General features: G+C 35.2%; 1 protein-coding gene across 1 annotated transcript in view; it reads left to right on the top strand.

Annotated features, from left to right (window-relative positions):
- Window positions 1-19,998, top strand: part of BCAS3 (BCAS3 microtubule associated cell migration factor) — a 727,666-nt gene that overhangs the window by 68,529 nt on the left and 639,139 nt on the right. Inside the window, exon 5 of the mRNA XM_042781927.1 lies at window positions 11,602-11,683. Within this exon, the coding sequence (XP_042637861.1) occupies window positions 11,602-11,683 (82 nt within the window). The remainder of the gene's footprint in view (window positions 1-11,601; window positions 11,684-19,998) is intronic.

Here is a 19,998-nt window from a genome sequence, read left to right as displayed (position 1 = left end):
CTTTCCACATATATTCATGTAAGAATTTTTCCCATCTGAATAGTCCAATATTTTAGGGTTAAATTGAATGGAAAGTACATAGAATTCCCCTTTTTCCTATTACCATTTTCCATTGTTGTTACATATTTACTGAGATCGATGAACCAATATTGATAAATTATTATTAACTAAAGATCATGGTTTACATAGATTATATTTATTCTTTGTGTTGTACAGTTCTGTGAATGCATAATTTCATGTGTCTGCCATTACATTATCATGCATAATAGTGTCCTCTAAACCTCCTATGCCCCATCTACTCATCCTTTTCCTGTTCTCCTATCCAAGCCCTGGCAACAACTGATCTTTTTGCTGCCTTATCATTGCGCCTTTTCCAGAATGTCGTATTGTTGGCATAATATAGTATATAACCTTTGCAGACTGGGTTCTTATATTTAGCAATGTGCATTTAAGAGTCCTCTATGTCTTTTCATGACTTGATAGCTTATTTCTTTTCATTGCTAAGTAACACCTTTGTATGGATGAATCATGGTTGTTTATCCATTTACCTGTTGAAAAGCATCTTTGTTGCTTCCAGCTTTTGACAGTTATGAGTAAAGGTGCTATAACATTTGTGTGTAGGTTTTTGGGTAGACATACTTTTCATCTCTTGTGAGTAAATACCTAGAAGCATGATTGCTGAGTTGTATGATAAGAATGTGTTAAGTTTTGTAAGAAACTGCTAAACTGTTTTCTGGAGTGGCTTTATTATTTTGCATTCCTGCCAGCAGTGGGTAAGAGTTCCTGTTGCTCCACATCCTCCACAGCATTTGATGTTGTCGGTGTTTTAGATTTTAGCCATTCTAATAGGTGTGTAGTGGTATCTCATTGTTTCATTTGCAATCCACTAATGATGAAATGATGTTGAGCATCTTTCATATGCTTTCTTGCCATCTTTGTCTTTGGTGAAGTTTCTTTTAGGATCTTTGCCCACTTTTTGATTGGATTGTTTTCTTACTGTTGAGTTTTATGAGTTCTTTGTGTATTTTGGATACATGTCCTTTTTCAGGTATGTGTTTTGTAGATATTTTCTTCCAGTGTATATAATTTTTAAAATTAAGATTAAATATGCATATCATAAGAGATATACAGATCTATAGCTCAGTGACTTTCTTCCTGTGTCAGTGTGTGTATGTTTATGTAATTATGTATGTATATTGTATGTCTGTACACACATGTACAACCACCAGTGGGAATGAAATGTAAGACATTTTTCTTACTGACTTAAAGTTGTCCAGTCAGTTTTCACTGTTCCCCTAGGTAATAACAATTCTGACCATAAATTACTTTTGCCTGTATTGATCTTCATATAAATATAATCATACAGTATATACTCTTTTATGCATACATATATTTTCATCAATTTATTTCTTAGATTCATTCATGTTTTATGTTTTTTATTTTTATCCGTGTGTTTTATTGTTACATTTCTTATGTTTTATCCCCCCATTTGAATATACTGCATTTAAAAAAATCTATTCTCCTTTTGATGGGCACTTGTATTGTTTCCAGTTTTTTAGTATAATGAATAAAGCTTCTATGAACATTCTTGTAGATGTATAGGCTTTTTTTTTTTTGAGTATCGACCCAGGAATGGGATTGCTGGGTCATAGGTAGGGTAGGCATGTGTTTAACTTTATTAGAAATTGCCCAAGACTTTTCCAAATTGGTTCCATTATGCACTTCTACCTCCAATATTTGAGAGTTCCAGTTGCTCCACTTTTTGCTACCACTGGTATTGTCAGTTATTTTTAATCATCTTGTCAATCCTACAGATTAGTGTGGTATCATCTATTTTATTGGAGAAAAACTTAGGCTTTTAATTAATATAATTGTTTTCCCTTTGATTAGGTGTCTGTTGCAAAATGATTGTCTTTAATTGACAGGTTGTATCAGGATACACTTAACAATACCAATAAAATACAACAAACTCAGTCTTTTAGAAGTAGAAAAAAGGATATATGCAAGAATTGGCTTATCTTGGACACTGTCTTCTGTCTTTTCAGTTGGACACCTATTCCGTGTATAATAAAATAATGAGTTAAAGGGAATCCAGTTTGTGTGTCTGAGTGATTATGAAGTGTTTATGACATCTGCTAGGCTGACACTCTCAGTAATGGTGTTACATTGACTTCTGAACACCTTCTAGTCTGCCTCCAGGCATGTGTGTCTGTGTAGTCTGAGTGGTTTTACATTAACATCTACCCTGAGTAAGATCTTTTGACTACAGAAGTGTTACTTGCAAATGGAAGATACCATTAGATCTGCTTCAAAGGACTGGAATGATATTTGGATTGGTGGGTGCTGAAGTAATGGCTGGGTTTTGAAGTGTAATGTCTAAATCTGTGTTGCATAACGGGAGGAACGTGTGAGTTCAAACTACTTTTCTTTGATCTTCTTTTCGAAAATTGGACTGAAGGGGAAAGGTTAAAGTAGCCTTAAAATACTCCTCTCTGTGTGTGCAAAAATTGGAAGTATGAGAATATGATTACAAGTTCCATTCATTATTTGTGTTCTGTGGTTTTCATATTGTTCTTGAAACTCACTTCCTCCTTGCCTCAGATTTTGTATTTTGAATTTAGTGTCAAGACCAAAATACAGACTGGGTTGCATTCTTCTTCATGTGGTTTGCAAATATCTGTTCTATAAGTTGTTAGTTCTCACAAATATGCATTTTAGGTGGTTTTGTGGTTTGCAGTTTTTTCTTTGCTGGTAAACAGAGGGTAACAGAGATACCGACACTCTGACATTAACTGGATCATTTGTGGTTAGGTAGGCAAAAATAAAACAAAAACTTGTCTCCCTTCTCTCCCTTAATTTTAGGAACTTTCAAAAGGACTGCTTTCTTGCTATTAGAAATACTTTCCTCAAACTGTGCTATCTTAAGATTTTAAAATTGTTGGAACAGAGCTATAACATAGCAAATAGCAAGCTGGTAGAAACTTATTAGAGAAAAGAAACTTGAATTTAAAAACTGTTTTGAGTACAGCGTATTAAAAGTAGAGCTTAATGCCTCTTTGGGCTGGCCATTTTTAACCTTAGGTCTGCAGTTTTGTCCCCTTGTTTCCTTATCTCTTAAATGAAAACATATCACCAAATTGACTCATAGGATGACTGAAGGGAGAGGCTATTAGTTTATATTAGAGATTGCTTTATAGTTACAATGTCTACTTATGTAGCAAAGGTCTTTTGTTGCTATAGTAACTGAATTCCTTACTATAAGACTATCTCTCTCTTCCCTTTTCTGCCTAATTAAAAATTTTCATTGGTGTTACTTTTTAAGTTAAAAAAAAACATGAAAAAAATTTTCTTCTTAAAGAACTTCAGTTCACTTGTATCTGTATGACTGGTATAAAATGGAACAATTAGGAAACATTGATAAATACACAAGGAGCCCTGGTGACACAGCTAATGTAGGTTGGTGCTTCAAACTCAGTAGCTCTTTCGTGGAAGGAAGGTTTGGCAGTCTGCTTCTGTAAAGATTACAGCCTTAGGAACCCTGTGGGGCAGTTCTGCTGTGTCCTACAGGCTCGGTATGAGTTGGAATCAACTTAATGGTATTGGGTTTTTGGTTTTGTATAAATATATTTAAGGAGCTCTGGTGGAGTAGTGCCTAAGGCATTTGACTGCTAAATAGAAGGTTGGCGGTTCAAACCCACCAGCAACTCTTTGGAAGGGAGACTGAGCAATCTGCTTCCATAAAGATTCATCTCCTTGGAAACCCAGTGGGGGTCACTATGAGTTGAAATCAGTGATGAACTCACTCGATGGCAGTGAGTTTCGTTTTTGGTTTTATATCTATATTTGGTTTACACACATGTATATTTATAAATAACCAGTGGTAAGAAAAGCATATTGCAAGTAAGTACATTATATAAATGCATAAAAGTTGGAATCAGTGTGGAATATTTGTTAGAGAACTCAGTTTTAGCAGCTTCTCATAGCTTAATAAACACAAGTCCAATTTATTTTCTGCTAGAATTATGTCCCTTTGTTCGAATCATTGGTATTGAGTACCTAGTCAAACTCAGTGCCATCGACACCTCCTTGGGTTTCCGAGGCAGTATCACTATGGAAGTAGATTGCCCAATCTTCCTTTCGAGAAGTGGGTAGTGGGTTTGAACCACCAGCCTTCTGGTGAGCAGTCAAATGCTTTAGGCACTATGCCACCAGCACTCCAGATACTGTATACGTGTGGTGTTTGTAAGTGATATTGTATGAACTTACATTGCTACCACAGGCTGTGGTTTTGGGAAGAAGAATAAACCTTCATCTTGTCTCAGGTATTGGTTGCTTGTTGTTCCCAGGTGGAACCAGAGCTTTTATTTATCTATTTCTAAGAGAGGACTGTGAAGTGAAAGGTATTTTTGACTGAAAGGCAGGATGTATTTGTGAGAGATTCTTTTCCTGTTGTCTTCCATGTCTCCTGGCTTGGTTTTTTTTTTTTTAGTTAGGATTTGGGTGAAGATTTACAGAGTAAATTCACTTTTCATACACAGTTCACATATACTTTGTCTCATGTCATTGACCAAAATTTACAATGCAGCAGCTCCCCTCCCACTTCCTCCCCATAGTTACCTCCTCCCAGTGTCCATCCCTTCTCTTCTGCACCCTGAGCTATCTCCCTGTGCATAAGCAGCCCTTCCTTCTCCCATGATTGTTCTCTCCAGGGCGTGTATCTACTTGAGGTAAATGTTTAACTCACATGCCTGTACTTTGTTTGGCTGGAAACCAAAGTTGTGGGTTCAATTCCAGACCTGAAGGGCAGCTAGGGGCCATAGTCTCAGTGGTTACACCAGGCTCCATTGGACCTGGCTTGGTTTTTTAATTCATATTTCAAGCCTTGTAAATAGTCATCTATATATACTATAGCTGGGGAGTGGAGGGGGAAGGTTAAAAAAAACTTTTTTTTTTTTTTCCATTTTAAGGTTATAGCTTGTTAAAGTATTTATCAAGAAAAAGAACTAGTAGCCAGATTATCTTTTGTGTTTGAACTGCTTGAGCTACAGGGAAAGTTATGTTAATTATTATAATTATTATTTTATGTTTTCTATTTTTAATACAAATTGCTCTGGTAGTGTAGTGGGTAAGGCATTTGGCTGCTAGCCAGAAGGTCAGTGGTTCAAACCACCAGCTGCTCCATAGGAGGAAAGATGAGGCACAATCTACTTCTGTAAAGATTTACAGCGTTGGAATCCCAGTGAGTGCCGCTGTGAGTTGGAATGGACTCAATGGCAGTGGGTTTGACTCATTTTTAACAGGGACTGAATTTACTTTGAATGTCTGTGTTCATTTTATGGTTGATATTTTTCTATTTCAAAGAACATCATGGTGCTATAATCGAACCATTCTACCTTAGTTCGAGGAAAAGATAAAGCCAGTGATCATTACTGAATTTAGAATTAAGAGAAGAATTTGATTAGGAACAAAAAGCTCTACCTTTTTTCAAGAGCTGTTGAAATGAGGTCTTGAATCTCATTCATATTCTGTACTGTTTATCATATCATGTCTACCTCTGCAAATCAGGAGTACTTTAGGACGAAAGGCTCACATCATCTGCCTGATGGAAGGCCAGTGTAATAAAGGCTGTTTATCTGTTTAGTTTGAGGCATCATTACTTTTCCAGAGAAGAGTGATATATGCACTTCATTCACTGGGCGTAATAGCTTTAAACCCATGATTTCTTAAGAATCAGACAAACTCAATAAATAGCGCAAGAGACTTTTACAGATATTCCGTGAAATAGGATAGCTAAGTGGCCAATAAGCATGTGAAAAGACGTTCAATCAACCTCCTCAGTCATGAGGAAAATGCAAATTAAAACCACAATGAGATCCCATTACACACTTTTTTGAATGGTTGACAGCACTATTGGTTGGTTAGGATGTGGGGCAGGTAGAAAGCTTGTACGTTGCTGGTGGAAGTGTGAGTCGGCACAATAACTTTGGGAAACTATTCCGTTAGAATCTGCTAAAGCTGTACATACACCCACCCTGTTATCCAGCAGTTCCGCTATTAGATATATAACCAAGAGACATGTGCAGGAATATTCATAGCCGTATTCTTTGTTATTTTCCAGAAGGTAAAATTGTGGCCTGGCACTACTAAAAATGAACATGTGTCACAGAGTTTATTTAACTCATTCATGAAGAATGAGGCAAGTTGTTAAAATCAGTTCACAGGAGAATATGTAGAAGGGGTGTGTGTAGTAATGCTGAAATGAGTTTGCCAGTAGATGCAAACCTGCTTTCTATCCCTGTTGTTGTTGTTAGTTGCGGGCAAGTTGATTCCCATCTTGATGACCCTGGGTGTGCAGAGTGGAATTGTACCGTTCATAGGGTTTCAGGGCTGCTCTCTTTCAGAAGCAGATTGCCAAGCCTTGCTTCTGAGGAACCTCTGGGGGCGTTTGAACTAGTCTTTTGGATAGAAGTCCTGTACTTAACCGTCTGCGCCACCCCGGGACCTGGTAAATACTCTATTGGCACTAAAATGTACTGTTTGGAGTCATCTTTGTGGAATTCAGTTGATTGTCTACCAGACAGAATTAATTTGCATTTTTATGGACTTGAGTCTATTGCATTACTATCAGTTCTCTAAAAGTTACAGAATTGGAAAATAACCCAAAGACAAGGGTGCAGCTCCCTACAGAATCACATAACCCCCAAGAGCTTTACAGTTGCTGGTAATCCATTGAAAGAACACCCATTTCAAAGTTTTTCACAATTTTCCTGACATCTTAAGAGCCCCAAACTAGAAACGACTCAGAAGTCCATCAGCAGTAGAATGGCTAAACTGTAGTGTTTCCACACATGGGAATCTGTATAGTAATAGGAGCGAAGCAACTACAACCACAAGCAACAATAGCAAGGAATTTCATAAGCATAATGATGGGCAAAGAAATCATTCACAAAAGAGTACATCGTGTGATCTATTTAACAAGTTTAACAAGTAAAAACTTATGTTAAAAAAAAAGTAAAAATATGTGAAATATTAGAAGTCGGGATACTGGTTATGGTTCATTGTTAGTGGTAGTGACTGGGAAGTGGAGTGGACGGAATTTCTGAGTGTCTAAAATGTTCTGTTTTGTGACATCTGTGCTGGTAACAGAGGTGTATAAACTTCGAAAATTCATTAAAGTGTTTAAATATTTATGCTTTGTGTATTTTTTGTATGTGTGTCATCTGCAAATGAAAAGTTTATTCTATCTTCCCCAAAACCAGTTTCAGGCACAGCCAGTACGTTGACTAATGTCTACAAAGGAAGGTGGGGATGTGGATGTGTGCTCTTGTCCCCATTTTCTGGCATTGTAGAGCATCACATTTACCATCCTCTGTATTTGATTGGATTTTTTATTTTGTAGTCAGAAAGTCTTTGCATTCATTAGGACTTAAGAATCCAATTTGGTTCTGAAGGCGAGATGACCCTCATTTGCTTTTACAATTCTCTAGAAGGTCTTCTAAATCTCTCCCAAAACTTTTATAACCTCTTGTACGTGTATACGATTGTCTGGGCTGTTAAAATTTCCTTTTGCCTTAGATTGAGTTGTGAGATTCTAAATGTGTACTCCCGCCCCCCCTTTGGTTTTGGTATGTAATTTGCATATTTTCACCATGCGAAAGCTATTTTCTATGGTTGGAAAAGATTTTTTTTTTTTCCTACAGTGTGAACAAATCATTCTTTGTTCTCCTTATTGTGCCTCCAAACTGGTACGTCCGGTTTATGCCCCAAACAACAAAAGTCTGTCATCAGAAATTAAAATGCCAGTAAGAACAAAGGCAGAGACCCATGAAGAGCTCTTGGAGAGGTTTCCTCCCTGTTCGCTCCTCTCCCCAAGTTCCTGCAGTTGCCAGGAAGATGGAATGTTGCTTGGTACACTCCTTCCTCGTAGTTCTGCTCTTGTATTTATTGTTATTGTTGATTGAAAAGTGAGTTTACAGCTTCTGGTAATTCTTTTCAGGATATATAAAATCCTGATCGCTGAGATTCTTTGCCCTTTTCAATAAGAGTTCTCTTTAAGAAACTTAAATCACTTCTGAAAACCTTTTTAAATTTTGCTTTAGCATAGTCAGTTTTGACACTCATTTCTTTGAAAGCAAAATTACCAGTGAGCATACTGTACAAAATTATTAGAGGCAGTCCAGAGAAACACGAAGGGAGAGTGTGTAAAGTCATAACCGTCTTTTCTGCGCACTTTCGAAAATGCCTGTGTTCTCTCTGTATACACTTGGGTAGCAGAGTTTCTGCTCAGAGATGAAGTCCTTACATAGAATTTGCATATACTGTTTGAAGAGTTTTTTTTCCTCTGGGAGGTTTGACATTTGTATCGCATGGAGGATAACTTAGAATTATGCTTCTAATTTCTGTAGCCTGTACGTACTCATGAATGTCTATGAATAGTGGCAGAATATTGCCTCCCTTTTCTTCCTTTATCTTACTGTTAAGAGAGATTCTAGAGCCTTAACTTAGAGGTAATGAAGGTTAGGTAATAATGAATGTTGTCTACATAGTCCTAATGTTTTTTTTCTCACTGCTTGAAAGAAATTTAGAATAGAATCTTAGAATAAAACAGGGCCTTTGGGTTTGTTTTGAAAGTTGTTATGCTGAAAACCATGATGTGTTCAGATTTCAAAATGCTTTCAAAAACATCTTCACAAATTAAGCTCTTGTGTGTTAAATACATTGGGAACAAACCTTTATTGTATTGTGATAATGCCAGGACAGGTTTGTTTAATTTTTTATTATCCACTATAGCAGCTCAGTTAAGTAATTTAGGCTCTTTTTTTCCCTCAATGTTAAGGCTTTATTTGATAGAACCTGGAACTAAATACCAGCCTTTGGCATATGGAAATAATAGTACAGAATGGTAGGTTTTGACTTAGAATACTATAATTTGCTAAAGGTATAAACCTTATAAACAAGAAGTGTTTTTTTATTACTCTGAATTGTAGTTACAGTACAAGTTCTACAGTATTATTTTGTAATTTATTTTTCATTTCCTTGTTAATAGAAATAGTATGTACACTGGAGAAGGCTGCTATTTAATCCAATGCCTAGCAAACAATTTATTTTCAGAAAGTAAATGATTTGGCAGTTTTTAAAAGTCTTCTAGCTATTGTTAAAATTTCATGAGTCAGGTAGGAAGAGACAGTCATTAATGCATTTATAAAATGGGATTAGATTAAATTACTGATGTACCTTTTATAGAATGTGCTTAAAATCAGAGATTGTAATTTTTATATTTCAGGGAATGTGTGATACCTGCATGGGGCGGGAGGTTAAACAAAATGACTTTTAAGGCTTTTCCTAATTTTTCTAAACTGTTCTATCATCATAAAATGTAGCCCTAAGAGCTATAGTATAGAATAGCCATGATTTTTATTCTGAAAATTAATTAAACTTCACAAAGGAATTTGTGGAGTAGACAAGTTCTTAAAATTTGCCATGCTGAGTTTGTGGCTTTTGTGTGTTTAATTGGTGATAGGTGGTGCTATTGTTTCATAGTTGGTCCTAAGAGTCTAGCAGTCAAACATTCTGCATCTCAGTATTGTAGAAGTATTTGCTGCTAAAGCCAGTATATAAGTTGTGATAATTTTCTTCAGAAAAATGAATATGATGACTGTTTAAATACTGTCATAATTTAACATTTATAAGAAAGACAAATATTTATAGTTTATGTAGCTCATAAATTTAGATAGAAGAGAGATTGAAGACCTAAAAGTAGTTCATCTAAAGGATGAAAAACCAGTTGCCCTCTGGCCTGCACCAGATCACGGCAGCCCTGTGTGTGTCAGCCTAGACGTGCACTCCATGGGGTTTTCAGTGGCTGACCTCCCCAAGGCAGACTGGCAGGCCTTTCATGCGAGGAACCTTTGTGTGGCCCTGAGCCTCTGCCATTGTAGTTGCTGCCCAGTGTGTTGACAGCTTTATTCTACACAGGGAATCCTAGTCTAAAGGTAGGCCCTCCAGATTCATAGTTTAATGTTAGAAGGTTTATAAGTATTTCATTTCATAATGTTTATTTCATAATATTGTTGATATTTTAAACTGTTTGTTTGGCAGGCCTATTTTTTTTTTTTTTTTAAGAAAATAAACCACCAGCTTGCTTCTTCTATTGGATTTGTATTTTTATTGTATCTGTTGAATAGGAGCATTGGTGACCGATAGGCCAGCAGTTCAAACCCACTAGCTGCTCTGTGGGAGAACGATGCTGTAGTTTGCTTCCATAAAGGTTTACAGTCTTCGGAAATGCTATCGGACAGTTCTGCTCTGCCCTACAGGGTTGATATGAGTCAGAATCAACTCAATGGGCAGTGGATATAGTTAGATTGATTTTATATCTGTTGTAAGTTTTTGTTTATTTAGAACTAGTTTTATAATGTTTGCCATTTTTCCTGGATGATAGTACATATTCCATCAAATACTATACAATTATGAAAATGAGCTGAGAGCTACAGTACTGTTTGCAGTAATTCTGGAAAGGCATTCTTAACTAATTCTAATTTAATTTATTCAGTACTTCAGTCAGCAGCAAACTGTTCTCTTGAGTCACTATTTTGAAAGGCACTTTCAAATTGCACACTTGACACATATATTAGCATACCCCTCTCATCCTTTATATTAATAGAATACTGTATTCTTTACTCCTGAAGGAGTGCTGGTGGCATAGTGCATAAGGCATTTGACTGCTAACCAGAAGGTTGGCAGTTCAAACCCACCAGCCACTCCGCGGAAGGTAGATTGGGCAGTCAGTCTACTTCTATAAAGACCTGCCGACTCGGAAACCCAGTGGGGGTCACTATGAGTCAGAGTCAACTCGATGGCAGTGAGTTTGGTTTTTTGGTTTTGCTCCTGAGGAAAGAATCTGCTATGACACATAATGAATGGGCAGTCATGTAGTATAGTTAAAGTGATACAAATGATGACATTTAATTGTGCTGCTGTATTTACCTTTTTTCTCTACGATGTATTGAAATTAAAAATATCCTTCAGGTCTGTTAGGAGCTTTACCTTCTCAGTTTAGAAATGAGGATATAGGCTTATAGACTATAGCTTAAGTGATTTATTCAAGGTTAACAGCTACTTGCTGCAGAACCGTAACTGGAACCTAGATCATTCACATTCTGCTTGAGTGTTACTTGCTTTTGCTCTTATTGCAACGTATTTGCTAAAGTTGCTATAGTATTTAAAATGAACTTTTCAGAATAACAACGTTTACTTCTTTCTTAAATGGAAAACTGAATATTAATGAAAAAAATCATAGTGGCTAAGCTCTAAAATGGAAGGCAGTTGTGTCAGAACTGAGCAGACTTCCAATAGTTAATAAAGATAAAAGTTACGGACCATTTATTTTCTTGTTCATATTGAATGTGTGCTCTTATAATTTTCCAAAAGTATTTTAATAATTTGACATTTGAGTGTACTTAATGTGTATGGCCAACCATAAATCTAAATATGTACTGCAGTTCAGACAAAAAATATGATAAATTTAGGAGGCTTATTTTCATATAATACTGTTAGGACCTGAATCTTCCTTTGCTGAATTTTTTGTCTTCTCTTATACAGATCAGTGGGGAAGCCCAGGAGCTCTTCTCCGTTCGACATGGCCCAATTCGAGCTGCTAGAATCTTGCCTGCTCCACAGTTTGGTGAGTGGAGCCCTTAAGGAAACACAAATCATTCAGAAAGAGTTTTTCTGTTGTTGGTCTTAGACTGCAGACACTAGGAATGATAACTGAAATCTGCTTTGCTCCAAGTGTGTATTCCCTTTCCCCTCCTCCCCCCAAGATAAACTTTTAGTCCTGTCAGTTGTGATGGAAATAGGTAATCTTAACCAATTCAATATGGCCATTCACTTTCTGCTGTGGTTTTGATTTATCTTCATCCTCTTTGATCTCTCTCTAGGGCCCCCCCCCCCACTTTGCTGTCTTTCTCTTGAAGCTCTCTTCTCTCTTGGCTTTCTCAGCATCTTTCTTCCCAGATCTTCCCCCTTGCTGACTGGGCCTTTGTTATGCTTCTGGTTTAACTTTCTTCTGTTGGTATTCCCCAAGTCTCTGCTCTCCTGCCTTTGCCCTTCTTCTCTTATACTTACTGTGTTGGAGAGCTTGGTTTTCACTGTTATCTCTGTTTAGATGACTGCTGTCTGCATCTCCACCCATGTCAGAGCTCATACCTTTGCAGCTCTGTTTTAATAGCGAATATTTCCTCATGTTCTGTTTATTTATGTATGTATTATATTTATTTTTTAAGAATTCAAATATATGTTTAAGTTAAATCTGCTCTTTGGATGACTAAATAATTCCTGGCTATTTAATACCTTGAACTTTCCAAAGTTTGTATTTTCTTACTAATTTGCTTGTGTTCACTCATTTTTGCATGTACATAAATATATAATCACATTTACCTTGTTTGGGTACTTTTACATCTTTTTTATTTTTTAGAGTGTATTAAAATATTTAAATTCTGTTTTTAAAGTTTATTCTGAAATGAAAAAACCTTCCTTACAAGACTTTTTTGAAGCAGGTAATTCTTCTTTAAATTGATGAGAACGAGGTTCACTAAATATTACTACCATGTGATTGTTCATAAGTAATTTTAGTGGTTAATTTAGTGATTAAATCAGCTTAAATGAACAGAAAGAGTAGAGGCAACAAAATCGTCCAGCATTGCAGAGATTTTTCCTTTGCTGTTGAACTACTTAGCACATACAGATTTCAGTGCTCTCTTTCTCTTCCTCTGTTGTCTGTTGCATGGGTGTTTTGGTGAACAGTTTTGGCAAAAAGGAGCTCTGGTGGTGTAGTGGTTAATGTACTTGGCTACTAATGACAAGATCAGCTGTTTGAACCCACCAGCCACTCTGCAGGAGAAAGATGAGGCAATCTGCATCAGTAAAGATTTACGGCCTTGGAAACCCTAAGGTTTCTACTCTGTCCTATAGGGTCTCTAGGAGTTAGAGTCGACTGATGGCAGTGGGTTTGGTTTTGGTTTTATTTTGACAGAGGTGGCTGTAGAACATTGTTTTCCAGAAAGTTTTTGGGATGCCCAGCTTTCTCTTTGGATGATTTCCTTCATGGAATCAAGAAGAACTCTATTACTAAAGGACTCTGCTATGTTTCTTTCATATGCAGTTCACAGAGGCAGGTTTTTCCTCTTCCTTTTTTTTAAAGTTTTTATTGTGATTTGGGTGAAAGTTTACAGAGCAAATTAATTTTCCATTCAATGATTCATCCTCCCCCTCCTTTTTATTTCTGAAACATTTTTGTTTATACCAGTTATTAATCTTCAGCTTTTCTTAAGTTTCACTTTGGGCAGAAATATTTCATGAAGGAACATAAAAAAGTATAAAAAGATAGTATTGCTAGTAGAATTTTGTTTGTAACATAGACTTAATTTACTCTGTTTGAAAAAAACATGTTTCTTCCTCCACTGTGATATACTTTAAAATAAGATACTGATTTAAAATGTAATTTTATGTAGGTAAGTATTCTTATATAAATTGAAAAAATTACTTATGTCTTCTATTGCATTTGATAAGATTTTTTAAAATTTTTATCAAAATTATATATGCAACTGATCATATCATATACAATTTGTAATGAAAAATAGTAGTTCTGTGGAACTTATTACCCATTTTGCTGTATAGTATTCTCTCATTTTCACAGGGTAAGTCCTTTTGTAGCTTCCAGAAGAGGCTGTATAGGAGACCTTGGTTGTCTAAGGACATCTTTATTCTTCCTTGACTCTTCATTGATAATTAGTCTTGGTGTCAAATACTTGTTTGTAAATAATGTTGCTTCAGAATTTTGATGGCATTCATCAATAGTGTTATGGTGGAAGAGTTTGAAGCCATTTTGATACCTTTTTCTTGGGATATAGCTTGTTTATTCTTTCTGTGAGATAGTAGAATCTTTGCTTTCTTCCTAGTGTTCTGAAATTTTGCACTGCTTTGTATTGTTCATCCATTATCCTAGGGCCCTTCATTGTGGAAATGTCAGTACTACAGTTCTGGAAAATTTTCTTATTTTGTTAATGATTGATTTCCCTGAGATTTCTTTTGCATTTCTTTCTGTACTCATATTATTTGAGTATTAAACCCCCTCCCAGATTAATTTTTTAAAAAATCTTTTTTTTTTTTTTTTTTGCAATGTGTGTCTCAGTGTAGTTTAGTAACTCTTCCACCGAATAGTTCATTTCTGCTATCATGTTTTTCTTATTCTACCCACCTGCATACCCACTCTCTGCTCTAGCTCTGCTCTGTTGCTACATGGTATAATTTACATATTAGCACACAGAATACAGTGATTTATAAAAAGACTTGTACATCAGGACCAAGTGAGATTTAGCGCAGAAACGCGAGTTTGGTTAACATTTGAAAATCAGTCCATGTCATTTACCACATTGACAGAATGAAGCCAAAAATCCATATCATTATCTGAACACAAAAAATATACAGCCAACATCATGTTCAATGCTGATATAGTGAATGCTTTCTTGATCAATTGAGGATGGTTTCTTTTACCACTTCTCTTTGCTGTTGTACTGATGTTCTACTCAAGAAACAAAAAATATAAGGATTAAAAGAAAAAAAGTACAATTGTTTTTATTCACAGATTATGTAGAAAATACAAAGGAATCTACAAATTGTTAGAATTAATAAGTGAATTTGACAGCATTGCTGCCTAGGCTTACTGTGTCTTTTGTGACCTAATCCCTTTCGTGAGTACTTTTCCATTTTCCAGCATCACCGCCTGCCACCCTTCTCCTGTTTCTCTGCCTCAGCAAAACTCCTTTCTCATAATTATGCTGGATTTTTTTTCCATTTCTTCTAGGCCTCTGCATTTGTTCTATTCTTTTCTGGAATACTCTTGCCCTTCTAACCCTACCTGCTCACTGCCCATTGTCAGTAATGTGTGTGCCTATCACATTAACTGTTTTTAGTTTTTGTTGCTCATTTGACTAGATTTATAGGCTTTTTTTCATATATCTTTAATGCCTCAGAGAATGCTTTATATAAGATGTTAATAAATACTTATTCAATGTTGCATGGTATAATCTGTAAGCTATGATATGCAAAAAAGCAAGTTCCCTTTCTGTGTTCCTGTGGCAAGTCCATCCATCCCTTAACTTTAAATGAAATACTTAGGGATTTGGCTGCCCTTTTATCCCACAGCATTATATTTAATGGGCATTTTCTCAAGTCAACATGTATTGTGATATCATTCATACTTGATCACTTTCTGGATGAACCTAGACCTGCTTTAGAATTTTTCAGAACAATGTTCTATAAAGCTATGCATAATCAGTAGTCTTTCATTAGACAAAAACTATTAATAATTATCTTTCAAAAATCCATATTTCTAGAATCTAATTCCAAATAAAAAAGAAAGTTTTGAAATAGTATCTTAAAATCTTATTAGTGTAATATACTATTGGTATGTATGCTTGAATATACTAATTAAAAATTTGTAGTGTTGTAGACTTTGTGTTAATAATGGTTATCTTTTCAGAGTGGAATCACAGGAGGCAAGTCAAGGAAGAGTGAGATGTAGAAAGTGAAAATACCCTTAATTGTGTAATCAGAGATAAGCTCAGACTACTTCTTTGTCAGATACTGACCATGTACTGTGTGGCTTGTATCAACAGCTTAGTGTATACATTGCCAGATTTTTTCTTTAACTATTTACATATGCCTAAAAACAATTTGTATTACGTCCCAGTCTAATGCAAATTCTTTACATGTATTATATGTATTGACTCGTGTGTGTGTGTGTGTGTGTGTATGTGTGTGTATATATATATATATATATATATGCCTGTGTGTGTATGTGTATTTGTGTTGACTTTTTCAGTAACAGTTTATATTATGAACATTTCAGAACTTTCGAATTTCTTTCATTAGGAATAATTATGTATGATTCCATCCTATATTGTTTCTAACGTTTTCCTCTTACAGTTTGTTAACATATGCTTCTATATATGTACATTTAAAAAGTATGCAGGGAATTAGAATAACTCCTAGAAGGAGAATTAGTGAGTTCAATGATATATACAATTAAAATTTTGATACATGTTGGTTGCAGATTACCTCTCAGATATAAAATGCCAACTTAATTCATAAGAATTCTTTTTCTTCTTCTCTCTAGTGCTAACTCTAGAATTTTTTATCTTTTTCTGTCATATGGGGGAAACGTCTCTTAATTTGTAATTTTTTGATCTTTGATTACTAAAGAGGTTGGAAAAGCTCCATATTGTTTGCCATTCATGTTCTTATTACTGTGTTTGTGTGCGTTCTTTGCTCTTACTGCTTTGAGCTCTTTATTACATCATCATTAGCGATACTGTTACGAATATGTGTCCTATGTGTTTCACATTCAGGTATTTGTCTTTTTGGTGTTTGTTCTTTGTATAAAGTTAGATTGTTATTTGGTGAAATCTACCAGTGTTATATGATCTTTGTCTTTAGTTACATGTTAAGAAAAGCTTTTCATATTTTTCCATGCATAATTTTAAATCAAGGAGCCCTCGTGACTCTCCTTAAAAGTTTAGGTAAAAAAATTTTTTTAAAACAATCTGTCATCTTTTCCTATTACGATGTCTTGTTCACAGGAAGGAAATAGTTCATTCCTTGCCAGCCTTTGATTTTCATGTTTTCTTGGAGGGAAATTTCTCATTTATTACTGACTTTCCTGAGTATGATGTTAGCTCTTTGGAAACAGGAACTATGATTTACTGATCCTTGAATCCTGTGCATTATTTTATATAATATCTGACATATGGAGGAGGGTACCGCAAATAAATTTTTTCATTGTTTTACAAAACAGAAACCAGAACTCGCCCTTTTTATAAAGTGTTGTTTATCATTTATTAGTGACCAAGTGAGTAATACTGTTTTTGTATCTAATAGAGCATGTAACTATTAGAAATTATATCAGCCCTTTGCTCATGCTGTTTCTGTAGTGACTTTTTTTTTTTTTGGCCTTAGACCTGAAACAGATTTCTTAAAGATAAAGAATGAACTTTATTCTTTATCTTTAGAAGTCCAACATATGTATTGTGCACCCAAATGTTCTTTGTTTATGAATGTTTTGGAATAAGTTGTTATAGGCCAATACCTTTGTTCTGAGAATTAAGAGCATTTTGGAGATACAGTTTGCTGAAATGTCTGTGGGCCAAATATCTGGTACTTAAAGGCTTAAAAAAAATCATATAGTCCAACTTTTTATTCCTATTTTGGTGTGAAAAATTCTAAGCATTTTGTAATTTTGTAAACAGCCCACCCATGCAGTCAAGAATGTTAGTTGTTAGTGTTTTCTTTTCCTTTTTTTTATGATATGAATGGCTAAAGTTATTTTTCTAGACAGAGACGAGCAGAACAACATGAAAGTTGTTAGTCAACTTTGAACTATTTCTTAATTTGCTTACATTTTTGGGTAAATTTTCAAATAGAATGCACTTTCTAACTATTGGGTTTTGAGTATAACTGCCTGGTTCATACTTTTCAGACAACTTAGATATCATTTTTATCATGTTCAAAGAAAACTATTTGATTTACTCAGCTATATGAATTCAAAATTTTGATTAACTTCTCCAGAGAGTTTGCTGTAAAAATTTAAGTACTGTGTTTATATAAGTCAGTCCTTTAGAAAAAAACCAAACTAAGTCTGTTCAACCAAAACACAAGCAACCTTCCAAAGTAGGCTAACTGACATTTGCTTACAGCCATCAGCAATGTAGTGCACAGAAGAGGAAACAGGCTTATTGACATTTTAACTGGCTAAACTATGAGATTTAGTGCTTCCCTAATGTTTTCTGCTCTAATTACTTCTCTGTTTGCCTTGTATATATTTTTGTAATACCTAGTCTTTTATGACTGAGACCTTTACTTTTGTGACCGTTTCGCTTCATAACAATATTTTGTGAAGCCATTGATTTAGGTAAATTATAATTTGGAAACATGTTATGTTTTTCTTAATACTTTCAGCCAGAGAAACAGTGCTTCCAGGGGAGAATATGTAGTTTAGAGATGCTGCTTTTTAGTTTTTGTAATGTCATATCCGAGAATTTGATCTGAGCATACTCTCCATTTTATACCTATTTGTACTTTGTAATTAGGGCCTTTCCTTTGAGGGCTACACTGAGGGAGAAGTCTACTGAAGAGAAGGAGAGGAAGTTAATTTGTAAATTAAGTATTTGATGTTATTTTCTGGTGACCATTCTAGGCATTTACACACATTACCACTGCTTTACCACTATTCTGCAAGATGAGTGTCAATATTCTATTTTGCAGGTTAGCAATTTAAAGCTCAAAGAGACGAAGTGACTGACATAAAGTCACATAGTTGATAAGTAACGGAGCTGGGATTTTAACTTTAAAAGCTCACCTCTTTACTACTTAGGGCTTATTGTCTCCCAGTGTATGGGAGTATCCACTATTACAGGGAACACTTTGTACTAAATCTACGTATTTAAGTTTCTAAGCTACCTCTCTGCAAAAAAATTTACATACTTCTGCATCACTGAAATACATGAAAAATAGCAGTGTTCCTGGTTTTTCCACTTTGAAGGTCTAAAGTACCTTCAATTTTCTCAATATATTGCTTCATCATGTATGCTGTTGTAATTGTTTAGTTTAAGGGTAAAAAGCAATGAAAATAGTCAACATGGAGACAAAATATAGAAAAGCCAGTGTGCTAGCTTACTAAAACCAAACCCACTATCACTGAGTTCATTCTGCCTCTTAGTGACCCTGAAGAACAGAGTAGAGCTGCCCCATAGAGTTTCTAAAGCAGATTGCCTCATCTTTCTCCTGCAGAGCAGCCAGTGAGTTTGAGCTGCTGGGCTTTTGCTTAGCAGCTGAATGACTTAATCATTGCACCACCAGAGCTCCTAGCTTAGTACATTTTAAATTTGAAGTTGTTGGAATGAAGTCTGTCACAAAGACAGCTATAGCCTATTCAAATTATATTTGCCTTAAATTATGTCAAGTCTGTAAAAGAAATGTTGGTTCCTTTTTACGTGGCTTTGTATAAACTATTAAAAGTACATCAAAAGGGTTGTTGACTGATATTGGGAATCAGATAAAAACAAAGGTGTAATACGAAGCAACTAAATTACATGCGAGCCTAATGGTTTTGACCCAAATAAACAGACTTGTAATGGAGATACTGATTACTATCAGTATAGCTTAGCTGCTTTTTACTGTAGAACTGTAAAGAATGTGGGTGTCTTCATGAATAGGTGAGTTGTGATCTTGAAACTCTGTGTTAATTTATCATTACTCATTTCTAGATAGGAAAGGCAAAACTCATTACAGATAGTCCTTGACTTAGGATGTTTTCAGGTTATTGTGATCTATGCTTACCACCATCTTCTTCTTATTTTTCTTTAAACATCTTTTTGTTAGTAATATGTATTACATACGGTGTTGCAGCATGTTATTTGCTGATGTTATCATTCTCCAATGTTCACTTGCAGATATATGTAGTCTTGGCCATCCCCCAAAGACAAATAAATAATGATTGTATTTATAAAGGTACTGATAATAAAAGGCAATAATAATGAAAACTAAAGAGGAAAAAAGAGAGATACTCAACTTAGGTTGTAAAAGACTTATGACAGTTGGAGGAACAGAACCCCATTGTAAGTTGGGGACTATTTGTATTTATAAAAAATAAATACTTATTTTTGAAAATGAGTCTTTGTTTAAAATGTTAGCTTTATTGAGAAATAATTGACATACAATAAAGCTCATCAATTTAAAGTATACAATTTGAGGTTTTTTGTGTACTGTAAATTGATGAGCTTTATATTACTTTTGTTACTTGGTTCTTCAGTCAACACAAATGGAAGCAGCAGGCAAGATATAAGAAGATGTACCGCACTGGGCAAATCTGTTGCAAAAGACCTCTTTCAAGTGATGAAGAGCAAAGATGTCTCTTTGAAGACTAAGGTGCGTGTGTTGGAT

This window comes from Orycteropus afer, unplaced genomic scaffold (genome assembly GCF_000298275.1).
Source record: "Orycteropus afer afer isolate SDZICR_OR568_19922 unplaced genomic scaffold, OryAfe1.0 scaffold00196, whole genome shotgun sequence".
NCBI lineage: Eukaryota > Metazoa > Chordata > Mammalia > Tubulidentata > Orycteropodidae > Orycteropus > Orycteropus afer.
Note: the sequence above shows the minus strand (reverse complement) of the source record. Positions and strands in the feature narration are given on the sequence as shown.